This window comes from Rhinoraja longicauda, chromosome 1, assembly GCF_053455715.1.
Source record: "Rhinoraja longicauda isolate Sanriku21f chromosome 1, sRhiLon1.1, whole genome shotgun sequence".
In the NCBI taxonomy this organism is placed as follows: domain Eukaryota; kingdom Metazoa; phylum Chordata; class Chondrichthyes; order Rajiformes; family Arhynchobatidae; genus Rhinoraja; species Rhinoraja longicauda.
In genome coordinates this window covers 129606491-129626244 of record NC_135953.1, presented here as the reverse complement: position 1 = coordinate 129626244, position 19754 = coordinate 129606491, and the positions used below count along the sequence as shown (strand labels likewise).

Here is a 19754-nt window from a genome sequence, read left to right as displayed (position 1 = left end):
TTTTGGATTTAGTTTATCCCCGATTTTAATCACTTCATCACTGACAGCTGAGCATTTTACAATAAAAAACCCAGGCTCTGGAATATTCAATCTAATGTCACTACTTTCTTTCCTCATCTAGAAGTTGAAGCTAACCCATGGAGTTGAAACATAAGTGTCTTGCACAGCAGTCACCCAGCCCACAAAGGGCATTCAGAGTTTCTTTTAGAGTCATAGAGTGTGGAAACAGGCTTTTCGGCCCAACTTCCCCAACATGTCCCAGCTACACTAGTCCCACCTGCCTGCGCTTGGTCTATATCCCTCCAAACCTGCCCTAACCATGTACCTGTCTAACTGTCTCTTAAACATTGAGATAGTGCCAGCCTCAACTCCTCATCTGGCAGCTTGTTCCGTACACCCACCACCCTTTGTGTGAAAAAGTTACCCCTCAGATTCCTATTAAATCTTTTCCTCTTCACCTTGAACCTATGTACTCTGGTCCAATTCCCCTACTCTGGGTAAGAGACTCTGTGCATCTACACGATCTCCATGGAAGGAAGATGATTTTGTAGAGTTCTGCGCTCCAAGGAATAGAGACCCAGCCTACTCAACCTCTCCTTATAGCTCACAGCCTCTAGTCCTGGCAACATCTTTGTAAATCTTCTCTGAACTCTTTCAAGCTTGACAATATCTTTCCTATAACATGGTGCCCAGAACTGAACACAATATTCCAAATGCGGTCTCACCAATGTCTTATACAACTGCAACATGACCTCCCAACTTCTATACTCCATACTCTGACTGATGAAGGCCAATGTGCCAAAAGCCCTTTTGACCACCTTATCTACCAGCGACTCGACCTTCAAGGAACCGTGCACCTGCACTCCTAAAACACTCCCCAGAAGCCTACCATTCACTGTTTAGGTCCTGCCCTTGTTAGATGTTCCAAAATGGAACACCTCACACTTCTCTGTATTAAATTCCATCAACCATTCCTCAGCCCACCTGGCCGATCGATCCAGATCCTGTTGCAATCTTTCACAACCATCTTCACTATTTGCAAAACCACCGGCTTTTCTATCATCAGCAAACTTGCTAATCTTGTCCTGTATGTTCTCATCCAAATCATTGATGTAGATGACAAACAGTAACGGCCCAGCACCAAACCCTGAGGCACACACTAGTCACAGGCCTCCAGTCCGAGAACCAACCTTCCGCCATTACCCTCTGCTTCCTTCCATGGAGCCAATTTGCTATCCATTCAGCTATCTCTCCTTGGATCCCATATGATCTAACCTTCCAAAGCAGCCTACCATGCGGAACCTTGTCAAATGCCTTACAGAAATCCATGTATACAACATCTACAGCTCTGTCTTCATCGACCTTTTTGGTCACATCTTCAAAAAACTCAATCCGATTTGTGAGACACAATCTCCCACGTACAAAACTATGCTGACCATCCCTAATCAGCCCTTGCCCGTCCAAATGCCTGTATAACCTATCCCTCAGAATACTCTCCAGTAACTTTCCAACTACAGATGTTAAGCTCACCGCCCTATAGTTCCCAGCAATTTCCCTGCAGCCCTTCTTGAAAAGAGGCACAACATTTGCCACCCTCCAGTCTTCCAGCACCTCTCCTGTGTTTAAGGACGACTCATAAATTTCATCCAGGGCTCCCGCAATTTCCTCTCTGGTTTCCCACAATGTCCTCGGATATATCTGATCAGGCCCTGGAGATTTGTTTACCTTCATACACGATAGTACCTTCAGTACTTCTTCGACGATAACACTGACTGCTCTCAAGACACTTCCATTGACTGCCCCAAGTTCCTCCTTCTCTATCTTATTCCTATTCTAATCTTTCTGTCTTTGCCCTCCTATATTGTTCTCACAAAGCTCAGTGCAAGCTTTAGGTTCAACATCTCATCTTCAAACCTGACACTTTACAATCAATGTTACAGAGTCAGACAACACGGAAACAGGCCCTTCATCCCGACTCATCCATGTTGATCATGTTATTCATTTAAGTTAGTCCCATTTGCACACATTTGACCCATATCCTTCTAATCCTTTCCATTCCAAATGTCTTTTAAATGTTGAAACAAAAACCCAGTCTGATGGTGGGTCTCGACCATACACATAATTATCCATATTCTCCAGCGATGCCTGACCTGCTGAGCTAATGGTTCAAAGGTACTTTATTGTCACACGTACCGAGGTACAATGAAAGTCCTTTTTTGCATACAGTTCAGTAAAAGTATTACTAAGCATAAGCATAATCTTAGTTAAGTACAAGTGTATAGGAATAGCACACTTGAGACAGTATACAAGAGTCGCCATATTTTGGCACCATTTTTCAAGATTCAAGTCTGAAAGATGATATAAATGTAGAGTTGATTTGGCCAAGGAGGCCCATTGTCCTGGCCCACAGTCGGCCTGGCCAAGCCAAGTTGTTGGTGTCCGCCCCCCGCTGCTCTACCACTCCTTGCCTCTGCAGGGCCTCCAGCAGCCCACTCCATCGACTCCTCGTTCCGGACACATCGACCTGCGAAACATCATCGTTCGCCTCACCTGGCCACCGTTCAATCTTTGTGCCCCAAGGTCACCTCCTACAGTCGACCTCATAGGTAAGATCCCAATCCATTTACTGACACCTTTGTTTCCCTGCCTTTCGCCGCCGCCGTCTTGAGTCATAACACTCGAGGTTGACCAGCTCCGGAGACCCGGCACCGACCACCGCTCTCTTTTCACCATCTTCTCCAGCCCTTCGATATGGGCACGTTTTGGTGTCTTGCCTCTTGGTGGGGGGTGGGGTTTCCCGGCTCCATCTGTAAGGGGTTAAACGTTCAAACCTTTGGCCATATGGGTTTTATTGCAGGGGTGTAAAAAAGGTGTAAAAGCTCCAGTTCGTTTATGTAGCCAGGACATCCTGTTGTTCCATGGAGGCACGGTTTATGGCTTTAAGGCTTTGATGGTTGACCATCCTTTGATATGGGCAACTGGCTTTAAGGCTTTGATGGTTGACCATACTTTGATATGGGTAACTGGCTTTAAGGCTTTGATGCTTAACCATCCTTTGATGGTTATGGGGAACATTTGGTCATATCGACTGTTCTTTGGTCCTGGGAATACCGAGGACATGTAGGTCACACAGGACACGGAGGACATGGGGGGTCCTAAAGGGGACATCAAGATTTATAGGACATTGTAAAACTTGCCATATATGGTAGCAACAGGAAATGTATTTTGGGTATAAATATGTGTAATTGTTAGCATTCGGGGAGAGAGACTACACTAGCTTCCTGAGTGTTTCTAAACGCTCCGGTTTCTAGACTCTCTCCCACCTGGGTGAGTAGAATAAAGAGTTTAAACGAATTCGGTTGTCTGCCTGTTTTTTCTAATAGGCCACAGACTACAACATTTGGCGTAGTCGGCAGGATCTCTTTGGCACCGTCAACCACGAACGACTAAGCGGCATCGGTGGCTGAAACACGTCCGCAGGGGACAGAGTGCACTTCTCGACCGTTGTTCGAGACCCCGGACGTTGACGTTTTTCAGACATTGAAGTCCCTCGTTTGGGGTTGATTTCGTGTCCAACTGAGATTCACGGACGAACCGATAAGGATAAGGATAAGGATAAGGATAAGGATACGAATTAAGAAGGTAAGGGGGCGGTCACTCTTGTTGTCATTGTCTTGGTCTGGGTGCAATTAATATTTATTAGTAATATTTATTGGTAGTATTTATTGATAACATATTTTCGGGTAATTAGCAATCAGACATATGGGACAATCTTTGGATAAGAGTGATGCAACACATGTGTTATTTATTGCCAGAAAATGGTAAAGATTATAGAATGTTATCTGCTTCATTAATGAAACGATTGGGAAACGAGTCCTGGCCAGTGGGAGGTACATGGAATGTAGAAACTATCAAAGCAGCGGAACAATTGATTTGGGAGCGGGAAGCGGCGAAGAAATGGAAAAAGAGGATTAAGGAATGGAAGGAGGAGGCGCAGAAGCGCCATCAGGAGTCGAGGGAGCGAAGTTGGAGGGAAAATGCAAGTAGTAGAGGGATATCGGTATGTGATAAGTCGGGTGTACCAAAAACATTGGATATTCTGCAGGCGGAATGTAAGGTGTATGATCTAAAACTCGGCCGTAATACCCGAGCTCGAGGAGAATTTAAAACCGGTATCAAAGGGATATATCCCGCACAACAACCAAAGTCAGAGTCCGTAACCACTGGAAGGCATAGCGGCTATATTAGGTAATCAGGAATCCGAGGGTGACGAGGAACCCTGGACACGTCCGATCCCCACAGCCCCACAGGTAACGCTACCAGCTGCAGTGTTGCCAGTCCCTGTCCTACCCTCCCCGCCAGAATACTCGGGACAACCTCCCGATTATGAGGCAGCATCAGGGGACGTGGGTAGGTCCCAGACAACCATTGGTGAAAGGGTTAAGTTGCGCCACGAACAAGAATCTGCACGAGCGGCGGTAGAGACTGAGGGTACTGCCTTCCCTATTCGCATGGTTCCCAACCCACAGGCTGGACAGGGTAACCAACCAGACGTGATTCCTGTTCGATCCCCGTGGAAGCCATCCGATCTTGTCATTATTACCCAACAGGCGCCGAATAAACAAGTAGATGCCCAGGGATTTGTTAGTCATTTCTGCATTATGATGCAAGTTTACAAAGCGAGTCCCGAAGATCAGTTTGATGCTCTGTCCCTCCTCCTCACCCCTGCTGAGTCTCTAAAGTGGAAAGCGGCGATGGCACATAGGGCTGCTGTGCCTCAGGACACTTATTTACAAATACGAGGATTCCAAAATCAAGAGCCACAGCAGGTTGAGCACATGTTGGAGGCTTTAAAGATGTCCCTAAGGCCACGGGTTGATATGTCTCGAGTGTTGGAAACTAAACCCAAACCTGGCGAGGAGGGATCTGATTTTTTCCAACGGTTTTGTAGTGTATATGCTAATTACAGTGGGGACACCAATTACCACACTGGGCAGCCCTCCGCTCAATTCAATGCTATCTTTATGCAATGTCTGCCTCCAGCGATTCAAGCCTTGGTTAATACTGATCTGGACTGGGCTACGAGGAGTGTGGAGGAATTCCGTCGATTGGTACTAGCCCATTGGAAACGAAGTAAGCCAACAATGCCTACGGGGACTAATACCGGTGTCCAGGTAAAACATGAATACTTGTTGAACCCAGTTATGGGTGATGATGAGAACTGGACAGACAATGAGATGGGAAATAGTAGGATATTCTATCAACAACGAAGGGGTAATCACCGTGGTCAGAGATCTGATTTTGGACGCTCCCAACAGCAACGATGGCAAGGAAGTAGGAACGGCCACTGCAATGCTGGTCCCGACCGATCGGATCCAGATCTAGGTACGTGTTATAACTGCGGAAGTAGAGATCATTGGAGACGTGAATGCCCTACTGGGCAGGAACAGTATGGACAAAGTGGGGGCTATGCCCTACCACGCACCCCCTACACCATCAGGGAGCCTGGGAAACGACAAGACCAAAATTATTATAGCCGTTGAGGGTGCAGTGGGGGCTCTCGAAATTTCCCCGTTGTCTCCACAGCAGAAGGGGAGCCTATGATGGACATTAATGTTGCTGGACACCCGGTCCGGTTTTTGATTGATACTGGAGCAACCCTGTCTACCCTGGACAGAGCAGTGGTGGAGAGACACCACCTCCCCTTATCTTCCCGTTACACCTATCTTTCCGGCTTAGAAGGACGGTCGCAGCAATACCGCCAAACTGAGGTACTTTCAGTAATGGCTTTGGGGATCCAGTGCCAAGTGGCTTTCTCAGTAACAGACGGTATCGGGTGCTGCCTGGCAGGACGTGATCTTTTATGTGCCTTGTGTATTCTCATTATTTGTCACCCTCAAGGTCTGATTGTCGAGCGTACTTATCAGACGAACCTTGTACGCACACCCTGCCCACCTCAGTGGTGGTCCATCGATGTGCCACCATCGGCCCTGTGTGAGGACATCCCGGACCCCCATGTTACCCTTGCCTACGATGCCACCGGCATAGATGCATCTGTTGCTGATTTCTACAAGCGATTCTCAGGAGAAGAATGTCGGGTACTAGTTTACGGACATGTTGAAGGACACGCTGGAACGGCTCTTCTAGTAGAAATCCCCTGTCTCCTGTGGAAACAACCGCCAGGAATATTACCCCACATCACCCTCCGCGTTAATGATGGACACACAGCAAAGGAGCTTGGTGGACAGGCATTTAAAGCGCAGGTACAAACGGATCAGGCGCTCTACGATATCTACCAGGAGGTCCCGGACATAGGAGGGACGGTGATGTACTGGAGCCGCACCTGCCTTCTCACTGGACGGGTAGCCCATCACCAGGCCCAGGACTGTGAAGTGCCAAAAGGTGATTTTTGGGCGCTCAGTGATATTGAAGTGGGAAAGACTATCTGCGATCCTGTGCAGATCCAGATCCTACCAGATGTACGGCTACCCCAACTACCACAATATCCACTTAAAAGGACAGCGGTGGATGGAATACGGACCCTGGTGACAGCTTTGCTTCAGCAAGGTATCTTAGTGCCCTGCAGCTCACCATGTAATACCCCTATTTTTCCCGTCCCTAAACCGGGACGGAATATGTGGAGATTAGTTCAAGACCTACGGGCCATTAATGAAATTGTGGTCCCTATGACACCGATAGTATCTAACCCCGCTACTATACTGAGCCTAATTCCGGCCTCCGCTGCCATCTTCACCATCGTGGATCTCCAGCACGCTTTCTTTGCCGTACCATTACATTCGGAATCCCAGTACTTATTTGCTTTTACCTATGAGGGACAACAATACACCTGGACTCGATTGCCACAAGGATTTGTCCACTCACCTACCATTTTCTCTCAGGTCTTAGCAAAACAGTTAGCCACGTTACAGTTAACCCAGGGTTCTACCGTAGTACAGTATGTCGATGATTTACTTTTGGCTAGTCCATCCCTGACTGCAAATCAGAAGGACACAAACACTTTGTTGCAGGCATTACACTCCTGGGGGTATGCGATTCCCAAACGGAAGGTGTCTGAGGGCTGTGAGACCGTTAAGTTCCTAGGGATTATGCTTACTGCCCAGGAGCGTGCCCTCACCATAGATCGTACGGCGCCTATTCGTAACTACGTGACGCCGACTACCCCTAAGCAGATGCGGGCTTTCCTCGGACTTATTAATTTCTGTCGACAATGGATCCCGGATGTTGCTGCCTACATTAAACTCCTGTCTCCACTTTCTTCTGTCAAGGCACCCCAACATTTTGCGCTCACTGAGGAGCAGCTGCAAGCCTTTACATCACTCCGTGAAGCCGTGACCAGTGCCCCAGCACTCGGGAGACCTCTCTACGACCGACCATTTCATCTGTATGTTACTATTACTGACGGGTGCGCCTCTGGGGTTCTCACCCAGCACCACGGGACGAGCCATCGCCCCGTGGCCTATTTCTCCTCACCTTTGGACTCGGTGGCTCTCACCTTCCCGCCGTGTTTGCAATTACTCCCCGCCATTCATGTCTTGCTGGGAGCATCGGCCAATTTGACATTACACCATCCGGTTGTGGTATATACCACCCATGCTATTTTACAGCTGCTCAACCAACCGCCACGCAGTCACCTCTCCAGTGCTCGCCAGCAGAAGTATGAACTTGCTCTTTTAGGTAATCCAGCTCTGACTTTTCGCACCTGCACCACCATTAATCCTTCAGCCTTCCTCCCTCCGGAGGAGGCACCTCCTCATGATTGTATTGCTCTGACAGAATTGGCCTTACAGATGACAACCACCATATCGGACATGGCACTGTTGAATGCCCGGAATATTTATGTGGATGGCTCCTCTTTGGTAACAGATTGTGGACAACGACGTGCTGCTTATGCAGTTGTGGAAGATGGGGCAACCCTTGAATGCGCCTCTTTCAGTTCATCTCACTCTGCCCAGCAAGCCGAATTATTTGCCCTCACGCGGGCCTGCCATCTTTGCGCTGGCCAACGTGCTAATATTTATACCGACTCACGATATGCCTTTGGAGTTGCACATGATTTTGGTGCCTTGTGGCAGCACAGGGGCTTTTTGACTGCTGCAGGCACTCCTATTAAAAATGCCCTGTTTGTTCAAAATCTACTGGCGGCTTTAACACTCCCAAACACCTTGGCTGTCATTAAATGAAATTCGCATACATCTGCCAAGGATCCCGTTTCTGTCGGGAATGCATTGGCTGACACATTGGCACGCACAGAGGCCCTGACCCCTACCCTTTTAGTCCCTTCAGGCGAACAACAACAGTTTTCTGTAACTACCGCTATGCCCAGTGTTTCGGAACTCTGCCAGCTTCAGGGGGACGCCCCCGAGGCTGAGAGACACCAGTGGAGCCAGGATGGGTGTTCCCCTCGCGAATCTGACTCGCTTTGGGTTACTGCCTCTGGCAAAGTTTGTGTCCCTAACGCGCTTTTACCTGTTTTGTTGCATTATGTGCACTCTCTTACCCATGCTGGTAAGAGGGGAATGTTGGATGTAATAAATGCTACATGGTATCACCCCAAAATGAGTAGGGGGGTGACGAAAATTACTGCTGAATGTGTGATCTGTGCAAAGAACAACCCCGGTCGTACGGTTCTGACGGAGCCACGAACCACGCCACTATCCCAGCGACCGTTTGAATGTTTACAAATTGATTTTATTGAATTGCCACGTGTACATAGTTATAAGTATTGTTTAGTTATTGTTGATGTGTTTAGCCGGTGGATTGAAGCGGTGCCAACGACTAATAATACAGCTACCACCACGGCAGCAGTTTTATTAAGGGAGATAGTACCACAGTTTGGATTACCATGTACATTAAGCTCGGACAATGGACCCCATTTCACAGCTAAAGTTAATGAGGAAATGTGCAAACAGTTGAATATCCGGCAGCAGTTCCACTGTGTACACCATCCACAGGCTGCAGGTATAGTGGAACGAGCAAATGGCACACTAAAAAATAAATTGGCCAAACTCCAAGAGGAGACTAAATTAAATTGGGTCCAGGTCCTGCCGATGGCATTATTCTCTATGCGTATAACCCCCCACTCTACTACAGGTTTAACCCCAGCTGAGGTATTATACGGGAAACCACTCCGAACCCCTTGGGGGGCAGAGGAAAAAGGGTGCATCAACCTCCATGAACTGCACGCCCTGGATGAGCGTTTAATTCAATATATGAAATTATTACCTTAATCTTTATCAGCCTTGCATTCTCAGGTTCGAGACGCTCAGAAACCAGGGGACGATTCGCCACCGCATGATTTACAGCCTGGAGACTATGTTTGGACCCGTAACTGGAATCGTGAGAAACTAGGAAAAAGGTGGAACGGACCAGTCCAGGTGTTACTAACTACCCCGACGGCTGTGAAGGTGGAAGGAAATCCTCGCTGGATACATTGCTCAGACTGCAAGAAATATTTGTCCCAGGGGGGAAACCACGGAACAACATGAGGCTGACATGGGGATTGTGTATTATATTAACCCTTGGTAGTCAGGTAGAAGGTCGAACCTCGGGTCTCGGACGAACTAATCATTTTCTTTCTTTATGTCGGACATATGCTTCAAAGGTGGAACGGTCTGCCTGTTGGGTATGTGCCCAGGTTCCAACACATGGTAGAAGCATGATGCCTCTTTACCCGGTCCCCTTTACTCCAAGTGAAGTCAGGTCTGCCCGGGTCTTTTTGAATCACTCACAGAGCCCTGGCCCCAATAATTGGTGTACGGATTATGAAAACCAATCGGATGACTGTGGATGTCAGTGTTTTAATGGGTGGTCCTTGAGACCCTATCTTAATCAAACACAGGAAAATTGGCCCCGGATACAGATTAATTCTCCTCATGACTCTCCAGAAACGCCAATAAATACAACCTGTTTCTGTAGAATGGGATCTAGACCAAATGAGGTTAGCCTGTCTGTGGGATTCAGCACATGCACCCATATCAGTACTGCAGTTCCCCCAAGACCTCTTAATGGGACTTACTTAATATGTGGGAACTGGGCATATGTCTGGTTACCAGGACTGTCGCCACAGTATGATCAGGGATCTTATGAGACCTGGACAGGGTGCTGTTATCTAGCTTTTGTAATCCCACATTTACGAATTATAAATCATCCCCTACAGCATCCAGAGTGGCGCTCCAAACGAGCTGTATCGGAGTTTGAGAGGTTTTGGTGGATAGTATTCCCAAGATGGGGAACCGCTCGGGCGGGAACTGAAATTAGAAACTTATATAACCAGTGCCCTGGAACAATTAGCAAATTGTACTGCTGATGGACTGTACGAGACTCAGGAACAAATAGGCCAGTTAACAACTGAAATGGTGGCTCAAGAAAATAACTGCAGATGCTGGTACAAATCGATTTATTCACAAAATGCTGGAGTAACTCAGCAGGTCAGGCAGCATCTCGGGAGAGAAGGAATGGGTGACGTTTCGGGTCGAGACCCTTCTTCAGACTGATGTCGGGGGTGGGACAAAGGAAGGATATAGGTGGAGACAGGAAGATAGAGGGAGATCTGGGAAGGAGGAGGGGAAGGGAGGGACAGAGGAGCTATCTGAAGTTGGAGAAGTCGACGTTCATACCACCGGGCCGCAAACTGCCCAGGCGAAATATGAGGTGCTGCTCCTCCAACTTCCGGCGGGCCTCACCATGGCACTGGAGGAGGCCCATGACAGAGAGGTCAGACTGGGAATGGGAGGGGGAGTTAAAGTGCTGGGCCACCGGGAGATCAGTTGCGTTAATGCGGACCGAGCGCAGGTGTTCAGCGAAGCGATCGCCGAGCCTGCGCTTGGTTTCGCCGATATAGATAAGTTGACATCTAGAGCAGCGGATGCAATAGATGAGGTTGGAGGAGGTGCAGGTGAACCTCTGTCTCACCTGGAAAGAATGTTTGGGTCCTTTGATGGAGTTGAGGGGGGAGGTAAAGGGACAGGTGTTGCATCTCGTGCGGTTGCAAGGGAAAGTGCCCGGGGTTAGGGTGGTTTGGGTAGGAAGGGACGAGTGGACCAGGGAGTTGCGGAGGGAACGGTCTCTGCGGAACGCAGAGAGGGGAGGGGATGGGAAGATATGGCCAGTGGTAGGGTCCTGTTGTAGGTGACGGAAATGTTGGTGGATAATATGTTGGATCCGCTGGCTGGTGGGGTGGAAGGTGAGAACGAGGGGGATCCTGTCCTTGTTGCGAGTGTGGGGATGGGGAGCAAGAGCGGAGCTGCGGGATGTAGAAGAGACCCTAGTGAGAGCCTCATCTATAATGGAGGAGGGGAAGCCCCGTTTTCTGAAAAACGAGGACATCTCGGAAGCCCTAGTGTGAAACACCTCACCCCGGGCGCAGATGCGGCGTAGACGGAGGAATTGGGAGTAGGGGATAGACTTTTTGCAGGGGACCGGGTGGGAAGAAGTGTAGTCCAGATAGCTGTGCGAGTCGGTGGGCTTGTAATAAATGTCCGTCACTAGTTTTTCTCCTGTGATGGAGATGGTGAGGTCCAGAAACGGGAGGGAGATGTCAGAGATAGTCCAGGTATATTTAAGAGCAGGATGGAAATTGGAGGTGAAGTGTATAAAGTCAGTGAGTTCTGCATGGGTGTAAGAGGTAGCACCAATGCAGTCGTCGATGTAGCGGAGGTAGAGTTCGGGGATGGGGCCAGTGTACGTCTGGAACAGGGATTGTTCGACGTACCCAACAAAGAGGCAGGCGTAGCTAGGGCCCATGCGAGTGCCCATAGCCACGCCTCTGGTTTGGAGGAAGTGGGAGGAGTCAAAGGAGAAGTTGTTGAGGGTAAGAACCAGCTCTGCTAGGCGGAGGAGAGTGTTGGTCGATGGGGATTGGCTGGTTCTACGGTCGAGGAAGAAACGGAGGGCTTCGAGACCATCCTGATGGTGGCTCTGCGTCTTGTCGCTCTCCAGAATCGTATGGCCCTAGATTTCCTGCTAGCCGAGAAAGGGGGTACCTGTGCTATGATAGGGCAAGAATGTTGTACATTTGTACCAGATGTATCCTCTAATATCACCAATATCGCGGGGCATGTGAGGGAGGTTATAGAAGGGGCTAGGAAGATAGGGGCAGATTTAGCCAAGGATCGAATTAATGCTTCCAGATGGGATTGGTTTGGTTTAGGATATTTGTGGGGACCGATTTTCCATTATGGCAGTATCTTTCTGTTAATTATAGTGATTCTGTTAATTTGTTATTGTTTCGGTCCATGTATACGCCAACTACTTGTTAATCGGTCAATTTAAAAAGAATTTTTAAACACAAACACAAACGGTGATTATAGTATAATCAAAGAGGGGAATGTAAGGGGTTAAACGTACAAACCTTTGGCCATATGGGTTTTATTGCAGGGGTGTAAAAAAGGTGTAAAAGCTCCAGTTCGTTTATGTAGCCAGGACATCCTGTTGTTCCATGGAGGCACGGTTTATGGCTTTAAGGCTTTGATGGTTGACCATCCTTTGATATGGGCAACTGGCTTTAAGGCTTTGATGGTTGACCATCCTTTGATATGGGTAACTGGCTTTAAGGCTTTGATGCTTAACCATCCTTTAATAATAATAATAATAATAATAATAATAATAATAATAATATTCATTTATTGTCATTGCAACGAGTACAACGAAATTAAAAAATAGCCAATCCTGACGGTGCGTACAAACATATATGCAATAAATGCAAAAACAAATAAATACATAAATACAATTAAATACAATTATATTAAGTACAAGATTTTTTAACGGTGTTGCCTAGTGCAAAGGTAGTGTTCAGTTCTCGTATGGCCCTGGGGTACAAACTGTTCTTAAGTCTGTTTGTTCGGGATTTGATCGACCTGAAACGTCGACCAGAGGGCAGATGAACAAACAGACGGTGGCCGGGGTGGGATGGATCTTTTATTATTTTGCCTGCTCTACTGAGGCAGCGTAGGCTGAACAGGTGCTCCAGGGAAGGCAGTGAGCAGCCGATGATCTTCTGGGCCGTCGTGATGACCCTCTGAAGGGCCTTCCTGTCCTTTTCTGATGGTTAAGGGGAACATTTGGTCATATCGACTGTTCTTTGGTCCTGGGAATACCGAGGACATGTAGGTCACACAGGACACGGAGGACATGGGGGGTCCTAAAGGGGACATCAAGATTTATAGGACATTGTAAAACTTGCCATATATGGTAGCAACAGGAAATGTATTTTGGGTATAAATATGTGTAATTGTTAGCATTCGGGGAGAGAGACTACACTAGCTTCCTGAGTGTTTCTAAACGCTCCGGTTTCTAGACTCTCTCCCACCTGGGTGAGTAGAATAAAGAGTTTAAACGAATTCGGTTGTCTGCCTGTTTTTTCTAATAGGCCACAGACGACAACACATCCGCTGGGGGAAGGTGCAGCAACCACAGTTCTCCAGCACTTTGTGTCCTTTTGTCTTTTAAATTGTATTGTTCCTGTCTCAATTACTTCCTCTGACAACTCGTTCCATATACCCACGATACTCTATATGAAAGAGTTACCCCTCAGGTTCCCATTAAATCTTTCCTCTCTCACCTTAAACTTTAGCCCTCTAGTTTGTGATTCCTCAAATTTGGGAAAAAGACTGCATTTCACCCTATCCAAGCCCACATAAATTTATACACCTCCATAATCACCCTTAGCCTATACTCTAAAGACTAAAGTCTTAACCTGGCAACCTCACCATATAACTCAGCCCCTTGAGTCTTGGCAACACCCTCTTTAATCTATTCCGCACTCTTTCCAGCTTACTGGTATCTTTCCTATTGCAGACTTCAACAATGTCAGAAAATTAAACGTTAACATCACCCATATCCAGGGAGTTTTTTAAATATATTCCTTTATTTGTCCCACACCAGGGCGGGGAATTTTACTCTCCCTAGCTAGTATTTCACATTCATTTGTTATCCCCTATTTCCACCTCATTTAGACATTCTTTTAACACTCTTTCAGCCAACATTACCACATTCTATGTTATTCAGTTTCTCCTGGTTGTCACCGTTTTCCTTTCTCTGTTGCACCCCTGCCGCATTCTCAGCAGTCTAAAATCTTTCCAAATTTTAACTTCTCCAAGTTCTGCTAAACATTATTAAGTTGAAAGATTCATTCCATTCCCCTTTCAACAGATGCCACCTTTCATGTTGAACATTTTCAGCAGTTCTTTTATTTAAGTCCAAAATACAAATTCAAGTATGTATGTAATTACAAGTAGCACTAGACCAGCTGTAACTAGCAAGTTGTGTCACACAACAAAGATATCCAGGAATTGGAGGCAATACATAAAAAAGGCAACCAAACGTAACAAAAAGGCATCCCTGCTACAAAGAGAAAAAAACTGAAATCCTATCAAATATTTGGGATGGCTAAAAAATTCTAGGACAAATGGATTTGAATTTGAACGGTGATGAATAATGTAAGATCTAATATTTTTAAACATGATACAGTGAAAATCTGGAATACTATGTCAAGCTAAGCAAGAATCTGGAAATAAATGAGCTAAAACTGACTGGTTGTGCACGTTTTAGGAATCAACTAAAGATAACACAAAGCTTTTCCACTGATGTACAAAACAGAATTTTGAGACAGTCTACGTGATTAGCTTCAGCATTTTAACTTTTGAACCAACCCAAAAATCTTGTGTTGAAAAAAAATTACAAGGTAATTCTTACAACTGAAAATAATGAATGAAATCACTGGATAAGAAAACCAATGTGCACATTTTTTTTTAATCACCTCAGTAATCCAATTGTGAACAGCGTTATTGCTGGCTAACCAGAATATCGGGATTGATAAAATCCACCAAATCTACATGGTCCTATAAAAATATTCCCAATCAATTCCTAATTCCAAAAATACTTTGTTACACCAACAGTAACTTCTTTATAAAATTAAAAAACCCTATTTTAGCTTGAAACATAATCGAACTTAGTCAACCATCATTTCTTCTCCTGATCTAAGTTACCTCTGGAATTGCAGAAATACACTGAAACTAGTCTTTACAAAACCAAACCATCAAGACAAATGACATGTATCACATTTCACACACAAACTGCAGAAATCCAAAACATGACAGCAAACTAAAATTATAATGACAAAATGGATCCATACCTAAAATAAAAATAAGTGTATGTAATTTTGCTTAAGTTGCTACCTGTTTATTGGTTAGTTATTGTCAAGTTATTTATTACAAATTGGGGCATCCACAGGAGGCAACTTCAGCTTACAAATCACTTTTTCTTTTTTTTAAAAGATTCTAAGATGGATGCTTTGGAGCCAGTCATTCACATTCTCTCAAATGGAAGCTGGATAGGTCATATGCATGCACAAACTACACGTATTGACAGCTTTTGAAGGAGAAAGACTACTAATTTGTGTGTTAGAACCTTTCCAAGGGAAAATAACTGCCTTCATTTCCACACTGCAATGACAGTCCCCTTGCACTTTCAATAATCAAGATACATCCACAACACAATTTAGACAGTCAGTTAACAAATATTGTGTCTTAACACTCCGAAAATGGATCTCTAACTGTAGGAACATTCAACATGCAGATTATTTCAACTGAACTTAATCCATTCGAACACCAACAAATAAATTAACTGAAGAACAGTACAAGAAAGTAACCTATAATAACCATGCTTCATTAAATGACAATTAGTTGAAGTAATACTCCTGCCATTTGGCTATTCCATCATTCTGAACACTGGTCCAAAAGATCCAACACCAAACGAATCAATAAAAGAACAATTTCAAATACATAAATGAATGTGTTAATACCATATAATGTTTCATTACAGCAGTAAGCAGCTGTAAAATACTCACTGTGTTTTTATCTTGTTGCCCCATGTTTGGATGATTAGTTGCAATTGTTAATGGTTTCATAATGTAGAAAGGTGTGCTGAATTGAATTTAAACATCATGGACAGATTCCTATCAGCTCATCAATTCACCCTGTAAAAACTGCGGCTGAGTGTCACTTCCAACAGGATTTGATTTGGTACTAAAAGCAATGATCAATCAATGATCAATCAAGCAAATACCTTTTCCCCTCATAATGAAAAAGCTAATAAAACTAGGAACATCTCAAGTATGAAAGAAAAGAAGAATGTAAAAGTAGACATCTAGCTTCTTCCTTCACAAGAGCAAGATCCGTGGGTTTTCAGAAAACTAAAATGGCTGACCACACAGACTGCCTCAAAGAGCTTAATGCAGCAGTAGATTAGCTGAGGACGAGAAACCAGCCTACAGCACTCAGCAAGGCATTGTTAATACTCCCGTTTCATTCGTAACTAAAGAATTAGGGCTGTGCATATGAATAGGAACCACCTCCCTATCTGCTAACGATGCTGATAGAGTGGTCGCTGCTGGTCCCTGCTCAGCTAAACTAACCAACTTTCAACAATTAATCTCCACACACGACAGTGACTGATATTTAACTGGTCTATTTCTCATACATAAGGCAAATACACTACGCCAGCAGTTACCAATGTCATAGTAATATGTTACAAACAAAATAAATAGCTGATTTTGATGTCAATATGAAATATTTTGTAATTGTATTATCATGCTTACTTTAGAGGGCCATGGCTGCAAGCAGTTGGCATAGCAACGGACAAGAAAAGCCATTTCCTGGATAGTAAAAAAGGTTCCTTGCAAAACAATTAGATGGACAGAAGAAATTTTTCACACAAAGCATTCTATAGTTCCCTTCGGAAATGCACACCATGCCTTTTGAAATGAGCCAATGCTGCAGTCTTGCATATAATCTCTACAGTCAAAAAACGAAGCACAGCGTTCACAGTGCATCCCAAACTGAATTTTGCGTCAGAATAATCAGACAGCGTTATTTCAGAGACTCGTCTCTCCCCACCCCTGCCCTTCAGCTACATAACAGTTACGTATGCAAAGGTGGAACTAACAGATGGGTAAGCCACGATAAAGTAATAATCAAGAGCCTGTTTTCTGTCAGTTAACCTTGCAGGTCCCTTGGGGACCACATGCATTGATTGCATGATCTGCTTCAAAATTAAATCTACCACCAGAAACACTGAATATATAAAACAGCTTTATAACTTTACAGATAAACTAATAGAAAGACATCACCTGGAAATTATCTTGAATAATATTCAACAAACCCAACAACTGCTTCGAACTATTTTCTATGCACAAATTCACAGTGCACAAAGACATGAAAAGCACACTAAATCACAGACCAAATGTCCATGCAGTGGTTGCTTCAGTGTCCGATGCTGTGTTCTGGTCGCACAAGCAGATAATGTCTGCTTGCTACACAAACTGAACTCGCATGCATAATCTGCTTCGTAAAACTACTTAAATTAAATTTGGTAGCGGCGTTTACTGAAGCAGTCCATGGCATGATATTTAATTGCTGTGGGATTTTAAAAAAGAAATTTAGTGCTATTGATACAAAATTGTAGAAGTTTTCTAAAGTAGCTAACAAATATGAAAATATTTATTGTGCCCAGGATGACAGGAGAAATAGGGAGCCAATTTCTGGTCTCTTACTGAATTGCATGCTGACTTTCCAGTTGCCGCAAACATCAGCATTCCTGTTTCTCCACTGCATAACCAATTATAATGGACACTTTTCAATTTGTATCACTCGTCTCTAATTTAGTTGAGCAATCTAGAATTGCATCATGCTTTATCCAAGTCCATCATAAATCTTAAATTACAACTGCCTCACTTGAACGATATTTTCCTAACATTAAGAAAATTGCTTAGTAACAGACTCCTTTACTTCTTACCTTTGTAATTTCATCAAACCTTTTCTTTGCTGAGAATCTGATAATCAACTTAGCACACAACCCATAAAAATTCTGGGAGGAACATAACAATTTACTGACGAGAAAGAAAACTTGCTAATTTACAGTTAGAGAACGCATTTCCTGATAATAAGCTGCAGCAAATCTCATGTTTTTGAGCAGGTGATCAAATACCAGCTTTAGTCTCAAGACCATTTGTTAACAAGGACAACAATTCCATTTCCTGCCATTTGTTTTCAACTGCTGATGGACAATATCCTTTCTGAACAAAGAAGTGCCAGCTCAGACTAACATGTTTAGGTTGTGCTCCTTTTAGTATGCTCTATCATAATTAAGCAGCAATTCCTGCAATCAACATGCGTGCTTTCTGAACAAAGCAATAGATATGTTAGGTATTCATTAAAGTGCACCTAAATTGTACCACACTTCAGCAAATGTTAACATAGTTATGCATAAAGATTGGACTGGTTCTCATCTAAATTGGGGATAGGTTAATTCCAGAAATATTAGACAGAAATTGGAAAAAAGAATTAGTGGGGTAAATTCACATTTAATACGTGAAAGTCTTTTAAAGGCCATTTGATTAGAGCTCAGGACTAACATGTTCATGTAAGGGTAAAAGAAGGGAAAGACAAGGTTTGAGAACTTAGGACTATGGAGTATTGTGGAGCTGTATGGGATCCTTTCAACAACAAGAAGATCACCCTAGAGAAAGTACAACGCCGAGCAGCTCACTTTGTATGTAATGACTACAAGCGCAAATCAAGCGTGAATAATATGCTGACTTCTCTCGGATGGGATACCTTAGAGCTCCGCAGAATCAGGCTAAGACTTATTGCAATTTACAAAGAGATTCACAAAATCACACCATCAAATCTTCCGTCATCCCAGAGCACCAACTGCCATGAAACAAGACAAAATACCGGTCCCGACATCATCAACTCGCTGAATTTCAATAAACTTTGCTACCAATATTCCCTTTACCCTAGGATGATAAGGGAATGGAATATGTTACCACCCAACACACGTGCCGCTCCCGATGTTCAGTCATTTAAAAAGGGGATTGAGCAACTAGATCTCCACAACTTGGTCAAAAAGGCCCACTTCAAAATGTAAATCACTACTCTACTCACACCGACCTGCGCGAGATAACCACTTATGAGGTGTTTGCACAGTAATCAACCAGAACCAGGACAACAGAAGATATTAAAAGGTGTGTAGGGAAAAAAACTGCAGATGCTGGTTTAAATCGAAGGTAGACTACCAGGAGATATTAAAAGCTTAGTCAAAAAGAAGTAGGAAGCATATGTAAGATTTAGGAAGCTGAGGAATATAAAGGAAACAGGAAAGAACTTGAACAAGAAATCAGAACTAAAAGTGGTCATGAAATATCCTTGGCAAGTAGAAAGAATCATCATCCCAGGGCATTTTAGCTAGGGAAAAGGATAGGTCCATTCGAGGGAATTAATCATAAGATCATGTGATAGGAGAAGAATTAGGCCATTCATCCCATCAAGTCCACTCCACCATTCAATCATGGTTGATCTATCTCTAACTCTAATCAAGTTAATGCACAAATTAATGCACAGAGGGAAAGGAAGTGAGTGAAATCTTTGCGACATATCTCGGTATTCACCAAGGAAAGCAATGATGGTAAGAGCCGGCCTACCTTCCAGGACATGTCAATATTAAGGAGGAGATAGTCACAAAATGCTGAGTAACTTAGTGGGACAGGCAGCATCTCTAGAGAAAAGGAATGGGTGACATTTCGGGTTGCAACCATTCTTCAGACTTAGGTTTGATTGTCCTAAGGAACATTAAGGTGGATAATTTCCCAAGGCTGGATGGGTTCTATTCCAGGATGCTGAGGAAAGCAAGGGAGGAAATTATTGTGTGCAGTTCTGGTCACTGTATTACACAAAGGA

The 19754-nt window shown here is 44.5% G+C and overlaps 1 protein-coding gene across 6 annotated transcripts in view; it reads right to left on the bottom strand.

Moving 5' to 3' along the window:
• rapgef2b (Rap guanine nucleotide exchange factor 2b) overlaps positions 1 to 19754 on the bottom strand; it is a 262350-nt gene that overhangs the window by 119323 nt on the left and 123273 nt on the right. The window contains exon 1 of one of the 6 annotated variants that reach the window (XM_078406711.1): positions 16616 to 16794. The exons of 4 other annotated variants lie outside the window; for them this stretch is intronic. In XM_078406711.1, coding sequence (XP_078262837.1) covers positions 16616 to 16669 — 54 coding nt within the window. In that variant the 5' untranslated portion in view covers positions 16670 to 16794. Of the gene's footprint in view, positions 1 to 15865; positions 16200 to 16615; positions 16795 to 19754 lie in introns of those variants that run through there. One more of the 6 variants, XM_078406702.1, reaches the window with a different exon arrangement.